Source organism: Melanostigma gelatinosum (genome assembly GCF_949748355.1).
Source record: "Melanostigma gelatinosum genome assembly, chromosome: 4".
NCBI lineage: Eukaryota > Metazoa > Chordata > Actinopteri > Perciformes > Zoarcidae > Melanostigma > Melanostigma gelatinosum.
Window position 1 is genome coordinate 29,976,688 of NC_136637.1, and position 26,272 is coordinate 30,002,959.

Consider the following 26,272-nt stretch of genomic DNA (forward strand, 5'->3'; position numbering starts at 1 on the left):
CCCTGGTGGACACTAGAGAGAATGCAGCTTTAACACGTGAAGCTTTGACTTCACTCGGCAGAACCGGAGGTTGCTGCCTGGATACAACAAAGAGTTTGACTTCATGACGCGTGAGTTTTGCAACGTGCAAATGGCAGAGAAACATGCCGACATCGTTTTTCATGGCTTCACTATTACAAACCGTTTAACCACAACAAGCTCCAAATCCACTCAACCAGCCTGAACATGGAGACCATCTGAAACCGCTGGTGAGTCTGTGGCGGTCGGAGCTGGACGATGTCTACGCTGTGATTGGCCAGTCTGAGTTCGAGAGGCGGAGCTTAGGAGAGGGTCAATCTGTAACCAGTTCTCAACTGGAACCTCTGCCTCGATTCCCAACTCTACGACCAAAAATAACTTTAATAATCATAAAAGTAGATGTTACGTATTGGATTGCGTAACGCTGCAGGTAAACCTACCAAAATGGCCTCTGAGTGACTCATGCCGTGTTGCATTGTGGGATAACGGTCGCCTCCTCCATTGATGGCGGGGAACAGTGATGCACGGCGGCACAACGAGGATGTGAAAACTACGATTACGCCGGTTTTTAAGCAGCTGACACTTCTGACGAAACGCAGTCATCAAACTTTTAGGAAAGGAGGACCAGTCATTGATTTAATTATTTATGAGTCTAATTAATCTCATAAGGGGGGGCTTCTTTCAGGCATGGGGGACGCCATCTTTAGAGACGACATCCATCACACCTGTGTGTGACAAGGAGCAGTAAAAGCCTGAGCTGCTGCTCATCGACGGGCCCTCGGGGCGCCAAATGAATTGAACATTTTTTAAGACCACGGTGAACTCTGAGAAGACCTGAGTGATCAACAATCACAGCATTCACACACCAGCAGCGACGAGAATAATATGAACGACATCATCCGGTATGACGTCCCATCGGACCGGCATGTCTCAGAGCTTGTGTGCAGCTACTTGGGTTTGAAAGAGCAGCAGAGCAACAAACAGCGGAACTGATTTACAAGGTTTCAAATATTTAACGAGTCGGAAGTCGACTTATCTTTGTCTTCTGCACTTCTGCATCTTTTAAAACGCTTGTATCCCATTAAAGTTACACTAACGATGTGTTTCTCTCAGGTGATCCCGGCAGCATGCGCGCCGCAACGGGAAAATGTTCTGCGAAACGAAGAAGGCACCCGCGGGAAGAAGAAGCCTGAAGGAGAACACGGACCGTCCGTCAGCGACTCTTTGAGAGAGTTCAACTCAGCGATGGCTGCACGTCGTCTTCTTCTTCTTCTTCTTTTGTTCCGTGAAGGGGAAAGAAACGGCGTTTCAGTGGCTGTCGGCCTCTCGGAGGAAGAGCGGAGTTCAGAAGTGATTTCAAGCAAAGGACAACATGTCACACTTCACCCAGAGTCCATTGAGGACTTTATTGAGCCGTTCAAAGAGGACAAACGCCTCTTCCGGAGCGGAGAGCGTGACCTGCCTAATGCGGCTTTGAGACTAAATGACAGGAGACCTCATGATTTAGACTTTAAGGACAGTTCAGCGAGGCAAACAGTGACGCTTAAACATCCCGCATCAGCTGCCAAAGCCCTAATCGACAAACGCAGCCGTGAGCTCACTCTCAGCCGCCGGAAAAGAAACCGTTTGACTAACGGAGAGGCCGAAGGTGTAACTGAAGCTCTCGGTTTGGGCGAGGAGCTCCGCTTGGAGACGGGTGTCGGTGGCGTTGGGCCTGAGGGGACGCGCTCCACCTGGGTCTCTGCTTCTCAAGTCGACGGGTCGGAGCCTCGAACTCGCGGCCGGAGGAGCTGGCTCTGGAACCAGTTCTTTGTGATCGAGGAGTACCGAGGGCCCGAGCCTGTGCTCATCGGACGGGTAAGCTGTCAAACCGTCACGTGAATAACCTTTTTCATTGCATGCAAATGAAACATATTTACTCACGCAGTCGTGCACCATTACCCTCATAAGTGATGATTCACTGCAGCTCCGTGTGTCCTTGGACTCCCGCTCAGTGTCGCTTTGCTTTCGGCATCATTCCGCTGCACGCGCCGTCGATGTGTTATGAGCTGAATGATGACTGCGGCCTCGCGCTTCAATGAGGAATGCTCGCCGAACACATCTGCCAAAGAAAAGGTTCTCTGGCTTCCACGGTTTGTTTCCTCCATAAGCTGGAGAGCCAACAGCGCCATTAAACGCGTCTATTCACTCCCAACCAAACCGATTTTTGCGCCACTCTTTAAACTCTTTAAACACTTTTTTATGGCGCGTAAAAACTGTGAAAAATACATTTTTACGGCGTTCTGTTTTCTATAACCAGTAAGCTCAAAGTTTCTGTTTCTGTTCACCCATGAACAGCACCTCCCATCACTTTGTGAATTGCACATTATTCAGATGATTATATATAAATTTGCCAGACAATATAATAACCTTGCCTTCCTTCACTGTCTTTTAAAATGACCTCTTTAAATCATTGTAGTTTTGGATTCGATCACTGACAGAATACTGAAATTATGATCACTTTACCGTTTCCTTTAAAATGACCTTCATTAATCTTCTTTGAGAAGATTTTACTCCACATGACCGGCTGTGCAGAACAGAAGGAGGAGCTCATTATCATAAGGAAACAACCAGGCGGCAACCTGGAAGTGTCTTAAAAAGTCTCTTTAACCTGCATTCTCTCTAGTGTCCACCAGGGGGCGACTCCTCTGGTTGTATAGAAGTCTATAGAAAATGACTCTACTTCTCTCTTGATTTATTCCCTCAGTAAACATTGTAAACATGAGTTTATGTCTCAATCTCTAGTTTCAAGTCTTCTTCAATACAGCATGATGTTCATTTAGTACATTATGGTCCATTTAGAGTCACACAGACCATAAAGCAGGGGATGCTTTAGGGCGGGGCTACTGTGATTGACAGGTCTCTACCAGAGACGTATACGACGTCTCTACGTCACTCCTCAGTCCAGATATGGTCACTTCCTGTTCACTGGTTGCAAAAAAACAAGATGGCGACGGCCAAATTGCCAAAGTCGAGACTTCAAAACTTCAGTCCACAAAGCAATGGGTGACGTAGCGACAACTACGTCCACTTCTAATAGACAGTCTGTGAAAAAATGTAGCCGTTTAATGGCTTTCAACACTCGGGCAGAAGGAGAGTTAAAAAAGAAGATATCGCGTCATATCATTCACAACTCGTGCAGTAAAATGTTACTGCTGAAAACAAGACGGACACTTTGAATGAGTGTCCAACGGTCGGGACATTGAGGGATGGCAAATTAGAAAATCGTGTACTTGTGTGCAAGTACAATATACAGTTTGTAGACAACGAGTACGTACGTAAGCGTGCACACGCAGTTTTGGCAACGGAAGAACGGCGGAGTGCAACATCTTGTCAAGCTGTTGTAAGAACATTAACCACCAGAGAAAGAGAATACAACAAAGTGTCTCCACAGGTCTGTGTGCTGTCAGTGAGTAGAACACATTATTTAGTGTGCAGATATAAACATGTGTTAGGAGGAGAAACCCAGCGTGTAACGTTCCACCAGAGAGACGTTATGAGCTACAAGTCACCAGATGATCAACTCTGTTCTCTGAGTTCATGAGCAGAACGTCAGACTGTCTACGGCACATGTGTCAAACTCAAGGCCCGCGGGCCGAATCCGGCCCGCCACGTCATTTTATGTGGCCCGCGAATCCGCCAGCAAAAAAAATAAAAAAAAAATACATTTTTTTTTTTTTTTTTTTTGAAAAATAATTTTAAGTTAGACTTGAAAATAAAAGTATCCCCATGGTCGAAATGATGAGATAGAAAGTTGAAATCATGAGATAGCATGTTGTCTGTGTACCGACATTAAAACTATCACAACAGGTGGACAGGACAGGCAACAGCCCGAAAAGAGGTTTTCCAACGATTGAAAAAGATCGACAAATAATCCCAAAATGTCCACGAAGAGAACAATTGATGCAGAGGAAATAAAATGTAATGAAAGATGGGAAAGCGAATACATGTTTGTGCTTCAAGGAGAAAACGGGTCTGTCTTCTGTGTTATGAGGCGTGTCGGCGATGAAGGATATAATTCACGTCGGCATTTTGACACCAAACATTTGGCCTCCAAGAAAAACATCAAATTGTCCAAGAATTAAAAGGCAGACTGCAATCACAGCAGAATATATTGACACAGCTACAGCCCAGTGCATGCTGAAGGTATGTGAGCAGAGCTCCGACCAGATACAGACTTTTACAAATGTCAGTTTGTGAAGAAACACCATCGCAGACCGAGTTCATGAACTAGCAGCAATCTAACAACACAGCTAGCTAAGAGACGAGCAGGTACTTGTGTTTTTAATTAACTGTTGATGAAAGCACAGACAACACGGATACATCATCTATCATGTTCATCAGACCTGACTCTCAGTGAGCAGCTCTTGGATGTAGCTGCATGCACAGGACGACGACAGGGAGGAACATTAGTGATGCAGAGAGGTGACACAAACAGCTTTGAACAAAGTTAATGTCATAACTTGTGTTTGATATTTGTCTGTTATTTTCTTTAATAGTTTGATCTTTGATAGTCATGTGGGTTTCTTAACCCTCAATTAAAATGATTTATGTTATAACAGAAATGTGTTTAAATATCATTTTACATTTATATAACTGCATGTACAATATTTGTACACTTGAATAAACAATAATCAAATGCAGAGACAGTTATTCAACAATATGTTAGGAGAAGTTAGTTGTACAGTCTTACAGTTACAACCGGCCCTTTGAGGGCGACCGTGATGCTGATGTGGCCCGGAGTGGAAATGAGTTTTGACACCCCTGGTCTACGGCGTGAGTACAAACAAAGCTCAACGCAGTCACTTGTCAACTCAAACACCTGTTGCTCTGAAACTGTCCTGATCCTGTCTTGGATTCTGTAGAACTTCAGTCGACTCTGATGACCGGAAACAACCGGAGACAACGTCAATGTCTGAATCTCGCTAAAACGGCACTTTTGTTAACATTTAAACTCATATTTTCTTTGCACGATGATAATTTCTCCCGAATGGGTTAACGTTAACTCTCACAACATCAGGTCACAAAACGCTCAACGTTCATTTCTTACAGTCGCCACGCCGGCAACCTTCAACACCAAAGTGTCTGAGATGATTTAATCCACGGCACACCTGAACCACGTCCCCGGAGCTTTCACTCGTAGTGTTTTCAGTCGAGCGCTCGGCACTAATGCAGCCGCTGGCAGCCACCGTAGGATTATATCAGCTGTAACGCTAACGGGAGCGCTGCCAGCCACTTTGTAGCCGGCAGTATACTTTATCGTGACAGTCTAGATTGGATTCGGACCAGTGCAGTATACCTCATAAATGTTTAATCTACCTCTCCGGTTGGTGTTGATACAGTTGGGGGGGGGGGGGGGTAAAGCAATCAGTCGTCACACGAGACGGCTCGTTCCTCTGCACGCAGTCCTGATGTTAATATTCATGTAATAAAATGCTGCAAAAGGGAAATAAAAGAAACAGAGAGGTGACATCCCCCCCCCCGTGAGAGGAGGAGGGAAAGTGACAAAGGGAATTGGAAGAGACAATTTCATCCTCCTCTTTCTCCAGCTTTGTTTTTCAGAGAGAGAGAGAGAGAGAGAGAATGGGCATTCTGTGGAAACTTGATATAAAAAAACAGAGACACGAGGAGAAAGAGAAGGCCTGAAAGGTACGAGGAAGTCAGGCAGATGGACTCACAAGAAGGGGAAGGAAGGAAGGGACAGATGGATGGAAGTGAGAATGTACATGTAGGACATCCATGTGTTTTGTTTTGCGCTCGCCAAACCCCCCAATGGCACGCCTGGTCCAGTGAGTTAATTAGCTGTGTGCATCAGCACTCATGCCTCGGTCCCCATACGTATCATCCAACACCTGGTGCTGTTCATGTCGGACTCACTGAGCACGCATCCACATAAATCACCCACATCCACACACAGTGTTAACGCTTAATGATACCTGCGTCTCGAGGGGCGGCGTCGACCCGAAAGGTGTTGCTGTAACTCACTGCGAGTGTTTTGTTTGCTTGTTCCAGCTGCACACGGATATGGATGGAGGAGATGGACGCACTAAGTACACGCTGGAGGGGGAGGGGGTGGGCTCCGTGTTTGTGATCGACGGCAACACGGGGAACATACACGTCACCAAGTCCCTGGACCGCGAGGAGAAGGACCAGTACCGCCTCGTCGCCACAGCTACGGACCGCCAGACGGGCCGGGCCCTGGAGCCCTCGTCGGAGTTCGTCATCAGGGTGCAGGACATCAACGACAACCCGCCCATCTTCCTCGACGAGCCCTACGTCGCCGTGGTGCCGGAGATGGCCAACATAGGTATGAAGGCTGTGAAGCGACTTCAACACTCTGAGGTACAAACTGAGGTATCAGCAGTGGCGGCTGGTGGAACATGTTCTAGGGCCATCCTATCAATGTCAGCAAACATCCCAGTATGATTTAATGCAAAACAAATGCATCAAACACGCATTACTACTTTGCAGTTAAATATTTTACATGTATTCCAACACGAAAACAATCAGTAAATAACACTTATATAATATAATATAACATGTTCATTTATTGAGATGCCCCGATGGACCTTGTTATAGGAGGTAAAGATCAGGAGAAGTAAACATGAAGTGTAATTATGAATACTGATGTTAAATTAAGCTATGATGAGTTTTCACTGTTAATTTAACATCTCTATTACATGTTGATGCCTCCATGACCAAGTTAAGCAGATGAGACTGAGGACAGCTATGTAGAAGAGAAGATGTTCACTTTGTCTAATATGTAGCTGAGGTCTGATCTGATATCAGCTCTTTGGCTGCAGAATCTCCTCAAAGTTCTCCTCTCAAACGGGTCTTGGAGGAGGAGTGCTCGCCTGTAGAGACTTCTCCTGACGAGAACGTGCAGCGAGGGGGTCTGATCGTTCTGCCCACAGCTGAATCTATTTGAGGGCGCTGATTGGCTAAATTGTATGTCACTCATTTATATCTTGAATCAGCAATTGGCTAAACTGCTTCATAGACCCGCCTCTTTTGGGCCAAAACAATCAGGCCCCCCAAGCTGCGCGTTCTCAGAGTGTCGTGCACACAGACAGAGAGCACACAGGCAGAGAGCACGAGCAGGAAAAGCATATATGTTGCGCAGATATCATATTTTACACACATTACTGAGTACATTCCATAGTTCAAAAACACAAATATTGACAATTTGTATAATTTATGATTATTATAATATATATATATTTATTTCTTTTTTTTTGTGTGGCTCATGGTGGGGCCATGCCCCATGGCCCTCTATTGACCAGCCGCCACTGGGTGTCAGACATATCATCTGTGAAATGCAGAGCATTGCATTGTGGGATTGATGGCAGAGAGCAGTGTACATGCCGCTAGATGTCTGAGGGTGTTGCACTGGATAATGAGACAGTTTTAAGGCTTTACACAGGGGGGGGGGGGGGGGGCTTGACGAATACATGAATGCGAAATGAGAATATATTATTTTCAATATTTTGAAAGGAAAGAAAGGAGTGGATCGGGTCTGCGCTGACTTTGTCGAGATTGAAAAGAATAATAAAGTGAATATAGAACCTCATGAATAAAGATGCAACTCAACTCGTTCCGCTCAACGTTTTTTATTCGTGGTGCAAAACCTCCGAAAAATCGACCTCGTTCCCCCAAAGATATTACATCTCGCTCCGTAATATTCACAAAACATATATATTGACCACTAGTGTGTAAAGGCCTCAAATTAAATACTGGACAGTAAATACAGTCCAATAATATTGTAACTATTCATAGTAAATAGAGTTTGTGAAGCTGCACTTAAGCACGGCAGAGCTTTGAGCTGAATGCTAACATCAGCATGCTAACATGCTCACAATGACAGTGCTAACGTAGGCTACTGATGTTCAGCAGCTATAATTTGCTTGTATAGATCTGCAGCGACGACGTATTTCTGTAGTCAAACAGGAAGTTAGCATCGCTTCTGTAGTCAAACAGGAAGTTAGCATCACTTCTGTAGTCAAACAGGAAGTTAGCATCACTTCTGTAGTCAAACAGGAAGTTAGCATCGCTTCTGTAGTCAAACAGGAAGTTAGCATCGCTTCTGTAGTCAAACAGGAAGTTAGCATCGCTTCTGTAGCCAAACAGGAAGTTAGCATCGCTTCTGTAGCCAAACAGGAAGTTAGCATCACTTCTGTAGCCAAACAGGAAGTTAGCATCACTTCTGTAGTCAAACAGGAAGTTAGCATCACTTCTGTAGTCAAACAGGAAGTCAGCATCACTGGTTCCCTCCAACAAACCGCCAACGAGATTCTTGGCTGTGTTTCTGGGACGGAATATTAACAAACGTTTATGATTCTTACAGGTAGATATAGAAATGTTTCAAATTATTTATTTATTAAATAATCTGAAACAGGAAAAATGACCATCAAAACTCTGAGGTAGAAGTATTCAAATCACCAACAATACAGAAAACCCAAACGGTCCTAGAGGTCGAATACAAGCTTCACATCTTTGCTTGACATATGATTGATCATCACATCAGGTGCAGATTAATCCGCTGTTAATCGTTGCAGGTTCTGTTTCTACTCCTGCAGAATATTTGACTTGTATTATTTATTTACAGTTGAACATTTTCCTTAACGGTGTATAAATATCTCTAATATTGTGAAACATGAAAAGCAGGATATTTAATCACATTTCATCTAAAAAGATGAACGTTTCATTCGGCAGGAGAAGTGGATTATCCTTTTAATCCGACAGATGAGACACATTTCTGCGGCGTACCACTTTCAGTTCATGAACCTGAAACCCAGCTTCTCGACCTTTGACCTTTTGTCGCCTCTGTCTCACAGGAACGTCCATAATCCAAGTCACGGCCAGAGACGCCGATGACCCCACATATGGAAACAGCGCCCGGCTGGTGTACGCCATCACTCAGGGCCAGGACCACTTCTCTGTGGACCCTCAGACAGGTCTGAGTAAACACAGTAAACCCCAGAGGCCCCCGCTTACACACCACATGTCTCTGCCACCATATATCCAACATTTACATGATCTGCAGCCATGTTTTTCCGTGTCCTAGTTCTGAACACGTATGACTCGCTTTGACGGTGATTTGCAGAGACATCGTGAAGTCGCTGTGCAAAAAGAACATCTGTTTCTCCGTTGTGATTTCCTGCTCTGCCGTCCACCAGGCGTCCTGAGGACAGCGGTGCCCGACATGGACAGAGAGACGCGGGACGAGTATCTGGTGGTGCTCCAGGCCAGAGACATGGGGGGGCATCTGGGCGGACTGTCGGGGACGACCACCGTCACCGTGAGGCTGAGCGACGTCAACGACAACCCGCCTCACTTCAGGAGGAGTAAGCTGTCGTCAGACCGCCACTTAAAGGAGCAGTGTAACATTTAGGGGGACGAACTGGCAGAAATGGAACATAATATTCATAACTATGTTTTAATCAATTCAGGTGATCAGCAGAATCACCTGAAACTAAGAATCGCAGTGTTTTCTGTATCTTAGAAAAAGGATTTTATATCCACGTCGGGTTCCGCCACCTTTCTACACCGGCTCTACAGAGACTTTCTGTGTTTTTACGTTGTCTGAGCAGATTATAGATTAGTGTAGCTCCTTGTACGAAAACCCAAAATATAACTCTGTACCTGGAGGCCGCCGTAGTTCTCGACACACTTAGAAAGGGGAGGGGCTTAGCTGAGGGGTATTCAGTCAGTTGCAATCTGTAACTTCACCGCTAGATGCCACAAAATAATACACACTGTTCCTTTAACTGTCTTTCAATCTCTGGAGTTTGTGTGTGTGAGCGAAGATTTAAATGATGGAACGTCTCGTAATTAGCGACAGCACTCAGATATGTTCCTGCCTGCTTTGGGTCCTCGTCGTCTCGTCGGGTTCCGGATAAAGCGAGCTGAGCTGCTTGTCACTCCATTATTTCACCATCGGTTGGAATAACTCGTCCTCTTCCAGAGACGACTGGCATTAACATTCATGCTGACGCGACCCGTTTGGTCCCTGAGCTTCAGACGTAGAAGAGTGAAAGATCATGTCGGCCTTTTCTTATCCAAGCTTTTCCCCCTTCCATGCTATTAATATTTCATCTTAAAGTTCAGTGCTTTCCGCTTCAATCGACAGTAGAATCACTGCAGAACGCGTCTGCCGCCTCCAGACTTATGCTGCTTCTCTCTACATACCACCTCCACTCCTTCTTCCTCCTGACAGCCTCCGCTTACCGTCGTTCATCTTCACGTAGAAAGCTCCCTTTTTGTTCCCGCGTTGATAAATTGTTCCGCAACACAGAAGCAATTTAATATTTTCCAAATGCCAGCCGTGTTATTTATCCGCAATCTGACTTTACCCCCCCACCACCTTCTACTCCGGGTCATTATTTTTCTGTTTGACAATAACGCCACAGGTTAACTGAATGGCTCGTTTCGTACGCCAAAATGTGCTGAAATAGAACACATTGAATGCAGAACAAAAGATAAATAAAACTTCATAATAATATGAATTATACAAACAACTAGAAAAAGCATTTCCTGCTGAAAATGCGTTGGAATGCTGAAAACTGAAATGAATCGCAAAAACATTGCTGAAAATAGATATCAATTCAAAAACAAATTGCAAAAAGCTTAATAATTCAAAACGTTTGAAGATTACAAATATGAAAAGTCATATCACACCTCTCTCCTGAACGAGCTGAACATTTTGATATTTGAACAGTTTCTGTGGCTTAAAAAAATTCATCAGTGGTGATATTTGTAGTAGTATGAGTTGTAGTAGAAGTATTATTTGTAGAAGTATTAGTAGCATTAGAATAAATACTACTAGTAGTAGTAGTGGTAGTTGTAGTAGAAGTAGTATTAGTAGAAGTATTAGTAGCATTAGAATAACTACTAGCAGTAGTATTCGTGATATTTGTAGTAGTAGTAGAAGTTGTAGTAGAAGTATTATTAGTCGTAGAAGTATTAGTAATTAGAAGAAGTGGTAGAAGACGTAGTATCAGTCGTCATAGTAATAGCTGTAGTATTGGTCGTAGTATTTAATTGTTGGAATGCTGTTAAAAGTAGTAATACTACTACAGCTATTAGTACGACTGCTACTAGTACTACTACTACTGCTACATCTTCTACTGCCATTACTATTACTATTACTACTGTGATATTAAATACTACGACCAATACTAGAGCTATTACTATGACCACTGATACTACGTCTTCTACTACTGTTTCTACTACTACTGTTACCACAGTTTCTGTGGTCCTGCATTTTCAGCAGGAAATGCTTTTTCTAGTATCACACTAGTAGTAGTAGTAGTAGTAGTAATAGTAATAGTAATGGCAGTAGAAGATGTAGCAGTAGTAGTAGTACTAGTAGCAGTTGTACTACTTTTAGTGGCATGAATAGCAGTAGTAGTAGCAGTTGTCGTATAAGTAATAGTGGTAGTGGTAGTAATAGCAGTAGTGGTAGTAATAATATTGATGGTACCAGTAATAGCAGTAGCAGTAGTAGTAATAGTAGCAAAAGTTATAGTAGAAGTAGTAGTAGCAGTAGTAGTAATACTATATTAGCAGCAGCAGTAGTAGTTAGAGCATTCATTTTTTTCACAAAAAAGCCAAATTATGAGCTTAATGTTTACATACAGTTAATTCATGGGGCTTTTATTTTGAAAGGGTGTGGCTGGGTGGGGCAGGGAGGGGGAGAGGAGACATAATCATAATGTTTGACACATAAACAGAGGTTATTAAATGACAGGCTTCATCACAAGCATTAAAAAATGAAGGAGAAGAAGAGGTGCGACGGAAGAAATAGAAGAAGTTGAATAAAGATTCGAAGAACAATCGTTGGAATGCTCAACAGCATTCCAACAATCATTAAAAGCACAGGATGTAGTTGTAGAGACATGAAACATGACTACGTGACACCGATGAAGCGTCTGTGGGCGCTGTGGTAAACGCTCTTTCCTTTCTGGCCAGAGATGCATTTCAAAGTTCAGCCAAAGCAATTACGACTTCAGCCGTCCGAGTTTGTCATTTCTAGTGGATTTATCTTCAAAATGTAAATTCCCATAAGCTGTTCCCGAGAGGGAATTCCACACTAAATATAACTTTGGTGGATCTGATATACGCTCCAGATGAACTCAGTCCTCCCTCTCTCACATCAGAGGTGCATGATGAGGATCTCCGTGTGGTCGTGTGTGTGCAGGTGGAATGATTGCGTGGACACGGGATATGTGAGTGGAAGCCGTATCGGCCTCATGCATGCTGTGCGTTCATGGTTGTGCGGTCTCTGCAGGTGCGTGGTCGTTCTCTGTGTCTGAGCTCGCCGCTCCAGGTGTGGAGGTGGGCCGTCTCTCCGCCACCGATCCTGATCTGGGAGAAAACGCTGAGCTGGAGTTCAGGATCCTGGACCCGGAGGAGGCCGACATCTTCAACATCACGGGAAGAGACCGAGAGGCTGTCATCGCGCTGAACAAGGTGGGCTTGTGTTGATGTTGGCGACCCCTGTGGCCAAAGGTGGTACTGCTTCCATGAGCAGACAGATCTGATCTGCTAACGCGTATGTTTGTTTGGAAGCGACTGAAAGAACGTTTTTTGAATACGTTCTTTCTTTTTTAAGCTGAAGAGATTTGAGCGTTTAGTTCTGGTGGATTTAGAAGCTTTGACGTGTCTTAAAAAAGTGTCTAAATGTTTCGACTAAACGTCCTCACTGGACCACTCGTCCTCCTTTAGCTTAGTGGAGGAGACGTGAAGTCACATGACCGTGGTGGAGTTCCTTTACAGACTAACGTTAGCTTTTCACTTTACACTTCAAACATCATAAAAGTGTGAAGATCATCTTGATGAACAGTATTATAAACGTTTGACGCAGATAATCCAGAATCATTGGTAGAATCTCTTTGGATTATTGTCGAGTGAACTAAAGCGACGCTAACTTCCTGTTTGACGGTAACAACACGTCATCCCTGCAGCTGTCCGCAGACGCATCCGTCTTCCACTGACACTGTTCAAAGTTCCTTGTAGCTACTTCTTCCTAAATGGCTTCAAAATGAGAAATACGTGACATTTCAGACGTTTTTAAAAAACAATGTCCTTCGGCCTGTTATTGCAAATTAGATTTTATTTGTCCGTTTAAAATCTTCGGCACTCAAACACACTTTGAAGCCGGCAGGTTCAGATTCCCAAGACTCCACACGAGCAGGTAATGAGCTGATGAGCAGCCAGCGCGACTCTTCTTTCCTTCTGAGCACTCAGTGAGTGACCTGGAGGGTGCAGAGGGTGAGGTAAGAGGAGGCCGGTGATGAAAGGAATGACTCCGAAGCGTAACGTATGTGAGTTTCACGACGAGATAAAAGAGCGAGAATGATGAATGAACAGGAATTCATGAAGCGCAGCGTCCATACATGTGAATCACACATGAAAGGAAATGCATTTGTTTCGTCTCATCAGCTGCTGGATTACGAGCGCCGCAGCTCGTACACGTTCTCCGTGGAGGTGGCCAACCCCGCGGTGGACGCGCGGTACCTGAGGAAAGGCCCCTTTAAGGACCAGGCCACGGTCCGCGTCATGGTCCTCAACGCCGACGAGCCGCCGCGGTTCTCCCAGAGCCGCTACCACCTGGACGTGTCCGAGAACTGCGCCCCCGTCTGCTCCGTCGGCCGGGTCGACGCCGTGGACCCGGACACGGGACGAAGCAGCAACATCAGGTGGTTATGACATCATCCTTGAGTCGCTCTTGAGCTCTCCTCACTCGTCTTATTCTCCCCGCTCCTTATGCTTCTGCACCTCAGGTACTCCATCGATCCCCAGTCGGACCCCGAGGCCCTGTTCCGCATCGCCTCCGACACGGGCTCCATCAGCACGGTGATGGAGTTGGACCGCGAGCAGGAGCAGTGGCACAACATCACCGTCATCGCCACGCAGCGGGGTAACGTCCGGCGCCGGAGCCCACCGCGCTCCATATCTCACCCACAACACACACACAGCGCTGCAAACCTCAGGATGATGTTCAACACGAGTGTCTGTTTTCCTCTTTTCTCCGTCAGACAATCCCAATCTTGTGTCAAGGGTTGTGGTTGCCATAGAGACGCTGGACCAGAATGACAACGCGCCCGAGCTGGACCGGCAGTACAGCACGTCAGTGTGTGACTCCAGCGCCCCCGGACAGGTCCTGCTGCTATCCGTCTGCAGCTCCTTTCTTCTTTTATCTTGATTTGATTTTGCACATCTGTTGTTAAAAACATCGCGTATTTAATAATTGATGCAGCCGAGGAAAAGTCCCGTCTCTCGTCACTCAGCTGCTGCTGTTTCAAACAGCTTCAGTGTTTCATCCGATATGTCCTGATGGGTATTAGACAGACACTGGAAGAGCTTCATCTTCAAAACGTCAGCAGAGACTCACCGATCCATCGGTCACCGGTCCTCAGTTGATCTTATTTATCAGATTTTTATTTTTGAAGGTCAAATTTACACACATGTGCTGCATGATGGATTTACGTTACACACACAGCAAAGACAGTTGAGTCACAGTTTCACACTCAACATGTCTGTCAACCGGGCAGCAACCTCCGCTTCTTTAAAGTTCTTCAGTGCTTCATGTGTTAAAGCTGCATTCTCTCTAGTGTCCACCAGGGGGCGACTCCTCTGGTTGTATAGAAGTCTATAGAAAATGACTCTACTTCTCTCTTGATTTATTACCTCAGTAAACATTGTAAACATGAGTTTATGTCTCAATCTCTAGTTTCAAGTCTTCTTCAATACAGCATGATGTTCATTTAGTACATTATGGTCCATTTACAGTCTATGATGTCAACACATTCTCACACCAATACGCCAAATAATGTGTGATCAGCGGCCCTGAGATTCAACGTCCGTAGAGCGTGAGCAAGAAGACTTGTAACACCGCCAAGTTTTTTCATTTGATCAACATTTTGACTGAGAGAAAAATAATGCAGAATTATGTTTTTTTTCTTCTTCTCTGTCGTCTTTGAGTCCGATTTATCTTTACCATTAAAACAGAGCTTCCTGATCTGTGTCACGCAGGTGGTCCAGGTTCTGCGAGCCATCGACAAGGACCAAGGAGGGCAGGACACCCAGATCCACTTCAGCATCCCCCCAGAGTCCAGCGCCGCCCTCAACCTCACCATCAGGGGAACCGGAGGTCGCACCAATGAGCTCAATCTCTCTATTTCCTGCACAAAATCCAGAATCACGACACCAACCATGTGCGTGCTCTCTCTCTCCCTCTCTCTCTCTCTCCCTCCCTCCCTCCCTCCCTCCCTCCCTCCCCCCCCCCCCCCTCTCTCTCTCAGGTGAGACAGCCAGCCTGGTGCTGCAGTCGGCCTTGGAGCCCCTCCCCGGCTTCTCCTCGTCCTCGCTGGCCCTCTACGTGCCGGTGGTGCTGCGTGACGGGGCCTCGGGTCTGACCCACACGGGCACGGTGACCGTGACCGTGTGCCCCTGTCTGCGCGGGGGCATGCAGACCGAGGACAGGGGGAGGCAGAGGGACAGGAAGTGGGAGAGACAAACGGTCTGTCTCCCCCTGTCTTCTGCCTCCCCGTCGCTCGTATTCAGTTTGGTCACGCTGCTGGCCACGCTGGCCTGTGTCACCGCTCTGCTCGGTAGGTTTGGTTTGTGACGTTGAGCCGCTGTGTCAGGTGGCTGCGTGGTGGTCATGTGTCTCTTCTGCCCTGTAGTGGTGTGTGCACTCTCGCTGTCATTGCGCCATCAGAAGCGGGACTCCCGCTCGCCCTCCGAGGAGGATGACGTCAGAGAGAACATCATTTCCTACGACGACGAGGGGGGAGGGGAAGCGGACACCGCAGCTTTTGACATTACGGCGCTGCAGAGCATGCACCGAATACAGCACATGCACAACAACGGGAACATGTGAGCTGCCGCCTTTGCCCGGTGGCTTGTGGGGGAGCGTGTGCGTGTCTGTGCGTGACCGTGTGCTTCTCTGACATTTATCTCTTGGCACAGATGGTACACCCGGCCGACTCCGCCGAGGGCCTGGACGTACAGCTGGACCCGCGACCCGCGGCCGGGCCCGGACCCCCAGCAGAGGCCGGGCTCCGCTCCCATGTACGGGCGCCTCTGCTACGGCATCCGCACGCTGCCCGTTCTCAGGGACTATTATCCCGTCGGGCCGCCGGAGGCCGGTCTGCAGCTGACTCGGCTGACCCGCGGGCCCGCCGGGTCCCTCGTCATCCAGAACCAGAGCACCTTAGAGCCTCTGCGACGCTCTCCGGAGACGAGCTGCGCGGCAGAGCACATGCTGGCCAAGAGCAAAGCCACGGACAGAAAGGAAGGCGCCGAAGCTGCCGACACACAAGAGAGGAAGGATCAGGCAGAGGTCAGATCACAGTGCTGCTGCTGCTGACAGACCAAAGGGACTTTAGTCGTGTTATGAAGTGAATATTCAGGACTAGATATGCAACAGTGTGATTCATCAGGAAGTGGACAGTCTCTTATTCAGATGCTGCATCCGGATTGGTGCAAGGAAGAAGGAACGTCACGTTTTATTTTAGTGCCGCCCACCTCAACCCAGTGGGAGGAGCTCAGTCTGTCACGTTCAAGAACCAGAAGCAGGGAAAAGGCCCTTTGGTGTCAAAATGTTTATATGTTATACTTCGAAAGCCATTTGTCTTAATTTATGTGGCTTTATTACCCTGTTTTTAAAAATCCACTTAAAGTTTCCAATATTCAAAAAGCTGTATTTTTTAAATCTAAAAATTTAAGTCATGTCAAATAACCTGGTTCCTCAAAATCAATTTTTAATAATTCAGACACCAAAATGTACTCATGCTGTGAATTTGTTCAGATTCTATATTGATTATATCAGAAATCAGTTCAGATAAAATGTATGTTTTCATATGTGTGGCTCTATGTACAATTTATTTGAAATACCTTTTTAAATAGTTCTCGGATTCAAATTCAGCCCGTATGTTTTAATCTCCATTCCTGCAGTCGCTTCATTTTATTATATTTTTACCAAAAATTAAAAAGAAAAATCATCAAGATGAAGTATTCAACATTCGGTTTATAAAAATGAAGTCAATCTGACCTCCGGCCAATCAGGTTCAGTGCTGTCGCTCACGTGATGAAGATGAAGATAAATATGTACGTATATTTGTAAAGCAAGTTCTAGACTTCGTCATAAATTCAGATATCAATTCAATGTCAACGCAAAGTCAGTTATTACATTTCACAATGAGTACTTTGATATTGATATTTGGCGTTTTTCTGCTTCCGTACCCTCATCCCTGCGTGGATCGTCTAATATCGTCGTCTCTCTTTCAGATAAACCCGACAGAGTCGACACAAACCACCGACGCTGCCGATCTCACCGGCTCCTCGTCAAACCGGCAAGAGGGGCGGCCGGGGTCATCGCAGACCCGGACCAGCACCGGAGCCGCCGGCTGCACGTTGGACGACGTTGACGCCGATTCCTCCATTCCCTCCGTCTGGGAGAGAAAGGACTCAAACGGCAGTGAAACCCTCTCTGTGAGCCCTGCTGCTTACCTGAAGGCAGACACGTACAGCATTGTGGGCTCGCTGAACCCAAACAGCGGAGGGACGCGTGTGAGCGGGGCGAGCGGCGGCGGCGGCTCGTACCCGCCGGGAGTGCAGCTACTGAGCGTGTGCGGCCTCCAGAGAACGGACTTGACCCCGCAGCCCCCGGCCTTACCGGGGGGGGCGTTTGGCGACAGCCGAGGCTGGGCGGCGTGCGGGGCGGAGCCCGCCAACATGCAGCCCCTCCGCATGGAAGACCTCCTGAACGTCCGCCTGGACCAGGTCACCTTTGACCTGTCGCAGCCGCCCTACGACTCGCTGCAGACGTACGAGTTCGAGGGCCGCGACTCGAGGGCCGAGTCGCTGAGCTCGCTGGAGAGCGACGGGGAGAAGGACGACGGGAGGGCGGTGGGAGGGATGGAGGAGTTCAACCAGAAGTTCCAGAGGCTGGTGGAGATCATCCGAGAGAGGGAGGGGGAGGGGGAGGAGGAGAGGGAGGGGGAGGGGGAGAAGGAGGGGGAGGGGGAGAGGGAGAGGGAGGGGGAGGCGGCACTCCGGGAGACTCACCAACAAAAGGAGGACAAAGACAGCGAACAGCAGAGGTGGGATTTCTAGACTGCAAGAGAAGAAAAGTTAGATTTTGAAGAACAGGCCATGATCCTCCCCCTGAAGACCCCAAGAGGCTGACATCAGTGCACAGCGTCTCGTTTTCACCTCCACCATCTTCATAAAGCGCAGATGGAATCTGTCACTCTTCACACTGCTCTTGTGTGAGTAATAATAATGCACTTGGGCTTTCAAAGCTATGAAAAATTTACTTTTTTTAAAATATTGATTCTGAATCCCTGAAAGCTGCATTGTTCAATGAAGAAGAAGAAGAGGACCTCATCAAATATTGACCGGAGTTGTGATATCTAATATTGATATTTAATAGCTCACGAGGAACCCTTTGAACTTGAGGGTTTCTTTGTGTTCAGTGCTGTAAGCCGATGAGGAACTGTACGTTTATATTCTGCAGCCCTGAGTCCCACTCCGGCAAATAGTCCCGTTACGGTCGCTCACTATGCAATCAGCACACACACACACACACAGTTAGAAATGATTAGATTGTCACTGTCAAAGACGAGTGTACTGTTTGTGAAAGTGCAGTAAATAATATGTCCATGTGTAGATAAACATCTGCTTCTGTGGTTTATCGCTCACTAGTGGACAGTAGTTTGGGGGGGGGGGGATTTACAGGAAATCCACACAGGAAATCAAGCATCTGATAGTCGGTTATTAAACTGTTGCAGACAAACAGTTTTCCACACAATTTCAGCCACGCTGGATTCATTATGATTCACTGTTTGCTCGTCCACAACATCAAAGGCTTCTTCATCCACCGGTTTAACGGACACACGCAGCTGTTGTTCCTGATGAAACTGCTTTGACATCGTGGAATATGATTCTGTGGTTTGACTCATTTCCACAGCTATTTCAAAACGCATTTCCTGTTCAGGGAGGTATCAGGAAGACGTGTTAGAATAATGACGTGTGTCCTCAATAATATGATAAAAATGTGTTTTGGACTTCGGCAACTGTTCCAGCTTCCTGTCGGGAATCCGTCTCTTCATCTCACAGGATTGCGATGCGTTCAGACGACATTTGACAGAAAATCTTTGGCGTCTCGACAAGAAAAATGAGGTGTAAAAAAAGCTGAAGTCCTCAGGCAGGAGAGAGGAAATGAGTGGGACATTACACGTGCCAAGTGACAGCCAGGCAGCGCGAGCTGCGTATGATCAGAACGCGGCGCGTCTCTGCAGAAACGTCAGCGCGCGACTGATCCAGAAGGGACACGTGTCACCCGAAGGGACACCCGAGAGATCCGCGACAGACTTCATTTAACGACGGACTACATACAGACACACGTGTTACCACGTCAACAGCGACATAGTTAGACACAAATAAAATAACGGGAATTTAAAAAAAACCGTTTGAAATTGAAATGTGCAAAAGGACGTGTTGCCATTCCTCTGAGGCGGGCTGGGAGTGGAGGACGTCTCTGGACAGACGGTACGACGAGGACACCTAGTGTCACACATGTGCACTGCATCCAAGAGGATGACGTCACAACACAGCAGCTGGAAACAGTGGTGATGGGATAATAATATGATGTATAAGATAAGACCAATGAAACAAATTGAATAATGTGGCTGTGCAGATGTTTGCTGCTGTGGCTCACCATCACACCGTTTATGGCTCACATCCATTTTAATATTTATACGGCGGTAAAGGGACCACGGGCGTAGGTTTGGTTTCAGCATTGAACATTTTTGCCGTCAAACACTTTATTTCCTGCATTCTGGTGAATTGTTCTGCATCAATTTCTGGAGGAAAAGTCTGTTTTTTAAAGGAAAACACTAAATCCAGGCACTGTGTGACAAAATATGAAAATATTATGGAACATAATGCAGTAAAGCTCATAAGCATCCTGTATTCATTTCAAATATGTATTCTCCTGTAGATCAACTTTCTCATGTCATCTCTGCTGAGTCCTTTATATTCCCTCGCGTGTCTTTAGCTCTTTAAACGTGCGTCTGAACGACAGATGAGATTCATCTATTCATTTATGAACCGCTGGACTTTAATAGTTCCTGTGTTTCAGCAAGACTTATGTTCGTGTTCAAAACTTTATTCACAAACATCCCACATTTCTGTGTTCTCTGGACAGTCGAGAATAAAATTGTTATTTTATGGATCAGAAAAAAAGCCCTATAAAACCTAAACGAACTAAAATACTTTTGATGAGGCATAAATCTCACTGCTGTGTCTTATTGCCCACACAAATGTAAACTTCACCTGTGATAGAGCTTAATATTTCATCAGTATACGTCTCTGGTAGAGACCTGTCAATCACTGTAGCCCCGCCCTAAAGCATCCCCTGCTTTATGGTCTGTGTGACTCTAAATGGACCATAATGTACTAAATGAACATCATGCTGTATTGAAGAAGACTTGAAACTAGAGATTGAGACATAAACTCATGTTTACAATGTTTACTGAGGTAATAAATCAAGAGAGAAGTAGAGTCATTTTCTATAGACTTCTATACAACCAGAGGAGTCGCCCCCTGGTGGACACTAGAGAGAATGCACTTTTAAGAACCGGAGGTTGCCGCCTGCATTGCATGTTATATCTCCAAAGAGCGTAATATTTGACAGTAAAGTTTTGTGAAATGTGTCGTATGAAGCGAGAGCTCTGTATCCGGTAATCACGGAGCATCATTTTGTTTTCCATCATTTTCTGCAATTACGAACTTCACCATTTCCAATTCTTTGTGCATTCTTATTTATCAGTGACAAAGTGAGTTGTACCAGTTTAATAGCATCATATTCATGTTTTGTATATTATGGGAGAGGTTTGTTGCTCTTCTGAAGAGCTGATAACATGTCAGGAAATTACTGCTGCACAAAACTGTGTTACTTAATTGTCAGACAGGAAATGTTTAAACTCTTCAGGCCTCCACAAACACTTTACATACAAATAAGAAAAAACACAAAATCTTGACCATTGAAGGGAATCAAACACTGATGACACAAATCTCTGCTGAATATCCGAGTCATACAGAGATATCCAGCCGTAAAGATCATTTCCTTTCATTTGGGGACGATGCTGCAACGCTGCAGCTGCTCGTGACTTTCGGCGGTTTCCTGCTGTCCTTCTGGAGAACGGCAGCAAACAAGACAACAGCAGACATCCAGCATCACCGCCGGCAAAATCAACACAGCACAGAACCAGCAACTGTTGCTGATTAGAACAATACAGATACAGATATATTCTGTCATGAAAATGCTTTCAAATATCGAGATGAATTCATTTTATATGTGTTTGTAATGAGCCCGTTTCCTCCTGCTTTCTATCTCATTCTGTTTGCTGAATGAAAAACAAACATGTCGTTCATGTCCAGTAGAGTTAATGGTTCGTTCACTCATGCAGAGATCTTCATCATCCCTCAGCTTACATTTGGAAAATGAAAGACGTGAAACAAAATTGCAAGTGCTTGTTTTCTTTTTAAGGCAGCAGGTAATGAGACCTGAATCATATTCACGTTAAATCATCGAAAGACAAATGTAAGATAAATTACAACTTTAAAATGATTTAGAAAAGTGCAACAGAACTGGAGCAGCTTAATAACCTCTTGTTTGTTTTACAGTTCTACATCTGAGTGACTGGGTCATCGTCTGACAATGACATGTTGTAAATTCCGTCTCTCGCGGCGCCATTTCCCACCGTCTTCACCCGCGTCTCTTCTTCATCGTCCTCATCACCACTTGTCTTGTTCTTTTTGCTGAAAGAAAGGAGAAAACAAGACCGATTAAAATGATAAATAAGTAACGCATTTACAATCTCCTGCTTACCGTTTCTTTTGGACCGCAGAGGTAACGAGTAGACCGACGATGCCGGCGCCCACGGCGCCCATGACCACCCCGAACACGATGAGCCACTGAGGGGTGTCGGGGTTGACCGGTTCTACCAGGATCGGGGGGATGCCGATGAACTCCAGAGTTCTATCGGTTAGCAGAAAGGCACTGTTGATGCGGTTCCTGGACTTTCTATTGGGACAAATTAAAAAAGTTTGGATTTAAAATTTGAATACTGGCTGTTTTCAGGCCAACGTGTGTCAGTCAGAAGTCAGTTGATGCAACAGTGTGCAACTTAAAGGTTGTGCCAGAACTCGGGGAGATGCCTCCACAGGTAAGAGGCCTCCACAGGTAAGAGGCCTCCACAGGTCAGAGGCCTCCACAGGTAAGAGGCCTCCACAGGTCAGAGGCCTCCACAGGTCAGAGGCCTCCACAGGTGAGAGGCCTCCACAGGTCAGAGGCCTCCACAGGTAAGAGGCCTCCACAGGTAAGAGGCCTCCACAGGTAAGAGGCCTCCACAGGTAAGAGGCCTCCACAGGTAAGAGGCCTCCACAGGTGAGAGGCCTCCACAGGTGAGAGGCCTCCACAGGTAAGAGGCCTCCACAGGTAAGAGGCCTCCACAGGTCAGAGGCCTCCACAGGTCAGAGGCCTCCACAGGTCAGAGGCCTCCACAGGTAAGAGGCCTCCACAGGTCAGAGGCCTCCACAGGTCAGAGGCCTCCACAGGTAAGAGGCCTCCACAGGTAAGAGGCCTCCACAGGTCAGAGGCCTCCACAGGTCAGAGGCCTCCACAGGTAAGAGGCCTCCACAGGTAAGAGGCCTCCACAGGTCAGAGGCCTCCACAGGTCAGAGGCCTCCACAGGTAAGAGGCCTCCACAGGTCAGAGGCCTCCACAGGTCAGAGGCCTCCACAGGTAAGAGGCCTCCACAGGTAAGAGGCCTCCACAGGTCAGAGGCCTCCACAGGTCAGAGGCCTCCACAGGTCAGAGGCCTCCACAGGTCAGAGGCCTCCACAGGTCAGAGGCCTCCACAGGTAAGAGGCCTCCACAGGTAAGAGGCCTCCACAGGTAAGAGGCCTCCACAGGTAAGAGGCCTCCACAGGTAAGAGGCCTCCACAGGTCAGAGGCCTCCACAGGTCAGAGGCCTCCACAGGTCAGAGGCCTCCACAGGTAAGAGGCCTCCACAGGTCAGAGGCCTCCACAGGTAAGAGGCCTCCACAGGTAAGAGGCCTCCACAGGTAAGAGGCCTCCACAGGTCAGAGGCCTCCACAGGTAAGAGGCCTCCACAGGTCAGAGGCCTCCACAGGTCAGAGGCCTCCACAGGTCAGAGGCCTCCACAGGTAAGAGGCCTCCACAGGTCAGAGGCCTCCACAGGTAAGAGGCCTCCACAGGTCAGAGGCCTCCACAGGTCAGAGGCCTCCACAGGTCAGAGGCCTCCACAGGTAAGAGGCCTCCACAGGTAAGAGGCCTCCACAGGTAAGAGGCCTCCACAGGTCAGAGGCCTCCACAGGTCAGAGGCCTCCACAGGTAAGAGGCCTCCACAGGTCAGAGGCCTCCACAGGTAAGATGCCTCCACAGGTCAGAGGCCTCCACAGGTCAGAGGCCTCCACAGGTCAGAGGCCTCCACAGGTAAGAGGCCTCCACAGGTCAGAGGCCTCCACAGGTCAGAGGCCTCCACAGGTCAGAGGCCTCCACAGGTCAGAGGCCTCCACAGGTCAGAGGCCTCCACAGGTAAGAGGCCTCCACAGGTCAGAGGCCAGGAGGCATCCAGACAGTTTAAACTGGCGCAACACAAGAGTCCACGATGTTATTAGAGCTTCTTAATCACCGACAGAGACCTCACCTGATTGTTGCTTTATAGCTCATAACACATAATCGTCAATACTGCAGCAATATCATAGCAGGACTATTTGATGTGAAGCCTGCATTTCCGCAGTGAGGTATCCCAAATGAATGTTATTACGTTCTTTATAAAAAAAATTACATTTAAATTAACACCAATATCACACGCTAGCTAAGCTAACGGTTATATTCAGGAGTTTAGCGTTACAGCTTTACAGCCTTGCTTGGTCTGGTATGAGCTTACATGGCGGCTAGTTTTAGCTGATGTTAGCAAAATAACACATTAACATGTTAGCATAATAACATGTTTGTCTTTATAAAAATGAAAAGTTATATTCACACCAATACAACACATGCCAGCCTGGATAACAGTTATATTCAGGAGTGTACAGCTACCACAGCCTGATATGGTCTGGTATGAGCTTATATGGCGGCTAATATTAGCTAATGTTAGCAAAATAAAACACGAACACGTACACATTCTTCTTCATGAGAAGTGAAAAGTTGAATTTCCACCAATACAACACATGCTAGCTTAGCTAACAGTTATACTCAAAGGTTCACAGCTACAGCCTACTTGGTCTGTATGACCAGTAGTTTATGGAAGCTAACGTTAGCTAATATTAGCATAATGCTGTGTAACTGACATCCTCATCTCTATCTAATTGCGCTTATGTTATCTGCTTCACTGCATTTTAATATTTACCGTTATCTCTCAGCTGTAGTCTCACAGACGTGTTTAATTGACTGCTTATCTGGAACCACATGAGTCATTTGTCATCTCGGTACTATTTCTAAGGGCCATGACAAAAACAATTTGTGTAACCAATAAATGGTTTCACCCACAGTACACAGTACTACAGTTACAGCAATGATCCCCACGTATTAAGACAATGTCACTATAGAACTGCATCAAACCCAAACATGACACATGAAGGTGAATGTGACCTCTGACCTCTCTGAAAGAACGACCAAAGAGAAAATAAATCGTATTTCTGAAGATGGATTCAAAAGGAGGAGCAGATGATTACCTCACAGCCTCCTCCACATCGCTTCTACCGACGAGGAGTGAAGAGTTGAGCGGCGACGTCACCACGAACCAGAAGGACACTCTGGGAGTCTCACCGCACACAACGATGTTCGACACGCTGGTGGAGTTTCACAATAAAGACCACACATCAGTGCCATAACACGTCCATAAACCATGAGTCACGACTTCCTTACGGTAAAATCAGAAGATAGCAGCTCTACTGTTATTGTGCCTGTTTTAAAGCACGAAGGTGTTCTTACTTGTAGTGTTGGCCGTCGGAGTGACTCCTCATGGCAAACGCCAGAGTTGCTCGGAAGAGGAACATTTCGTTTTCATTCCAAACATACTGCAACGACAACAACACATCATGTGCTGCTTTTAAGAAAAAAACCCTTTAAGGTTAATTGATCACCAGTTTGGACCTTGACCTCATAATAAGCAAACACACACACACACACACACACTCACACACACACTCAGTGAATCCTGGACAACATTCAGCATATTACTATTCATAAGAGCAGCTGGTTGCATCAATGATCAGTTGATTATGAACAATATATTATTGTTACAGTATTAAAACAACATGCAAAACAGTAAAAGACAGCTCCTGTGTATGCTCTGATGCTTTGATGGTTCTGTGCAGGCGGATGGATATTTAATTGCATACGTACAGCTTGATCTCCCAGAGCGGTGTTGATGCTGAGTCGGACTTTGTAGCCATCTGAGGCCTCTGTGAAGATATTTGAATGCACTGTTAGAGCTTAACATCGTGTTATTTCCTCACAGAGTTGCAGAAAGCCAACGCACGCATTTTTCAGAGTAATTGTTGATGTCACATGGAGGCAAAGTGTCGAATCCAATTTGGTTTCAGATTAGAAAGCTGCATTCCACACCTGAGTGGAAACAACAATATCCTGTGTTGTTTCTGATCTCGGTCGGGTAAAAACAAAGTGAACACGACGTCTTATAAGCTGCCTCACCTGACATACACAGCTGCTGTGCCGAAGCAGACGACAGACAAAGCAGGACGAAGATCTGTTCCAACATTTCCAACAGAGAACAAGAAAGCTGAATCAGTGAAATGTTGCAAAGAGGCCGGAGTGAAACGCAGTGACTTCCAGGAGGTCAGCACTGGAGTCAGTGGATGGAAGTCTTCAGGGTTAATGGTTAAACCAGGACACACCTCCACTGACCCGCCTCTTCCTGAACCAGCTGCACAACATGGGAACTGGGAAGTGTTCAGTGGAAGGTGCTACTATTTGATCAAGATATCAAGATAGGAGAGAGAGAGAGAGAGAGAGAGGGAGAGAGAGAGAGAGAGAGAGAGAGAGAGAGAGAGAGAGACAGAGAGAGAGAGAGAGACAGAGAGAGAGAGAGAGACAGAGAGAGAGAGAGAGAGAGAGAGAGAGAGAGAGAGACAGAGAGAGAGAGAGAGA

General features: G+C 46.4%; 2 protein-coding genes across 2 annotated transcripts; one reads left to right on the forward strand and one right to left on the reverse strand.

Moving 5' to 3' along the window:
* Positions 1–1,742: 1,742 nt before the first annotated feature.
* LOC306776579 (cadherin-24-like) lies at positions 1,743–18,608 on the forward strand (the record flags this gene model as incomplete). Its single annotated transcript, XM_079267291.1, has 14 exons — positions 1,743–1,875; positions 6,070–6,364; positions 8,892–9,011; positions 9,234–9,401; positions 12,347–12,528; positions 13,501–13,757; positions 13,842–13,978; positions 14,097–14,218; positions 15,094–15,211; positions 15,363–15,671; positions 15,747–15,939; positions 16,033–16,405; positions 17,353–18,015; positions 18,543–18,608. The coding sequence occupies exons 2-14, from the start codon at positions 6,082–6,084 to the stop codon at positions 18,606–18,608; spliced, it is 2,991 nt and encodes a 996-aa protein (XP_079123417.1). The 5' UTR covers positions 1,743–1,875; positions 6,070–6,081.
* Positions 18,609–21,758: 3,150 nt separating this feature from the next.
* Positions 21,759–25,883, reverse strand: cltrn (collectrin, amino acid transport regulator; the record flags this gene model as incomplete). Its single annotated transcript, XM_079267292.1, has 6 exons — positions 21,759–21,891; positions 21,962–22,156; positions 24,835–24,951; positions 25,094–25,179; positions 25,508–25,566; positions 25,817–25,883. The coding sequence occupies 6 exons, from the start codon at positions 25,881–25,883 to the stop codon at positions 21,759–21,761; spliced, it is 657 nt and encodes a 218-aa protein (XP_079123418.1).
* Between the last annotated feature and the right edge of the window lie 389 nt (positions 25,884–26,272).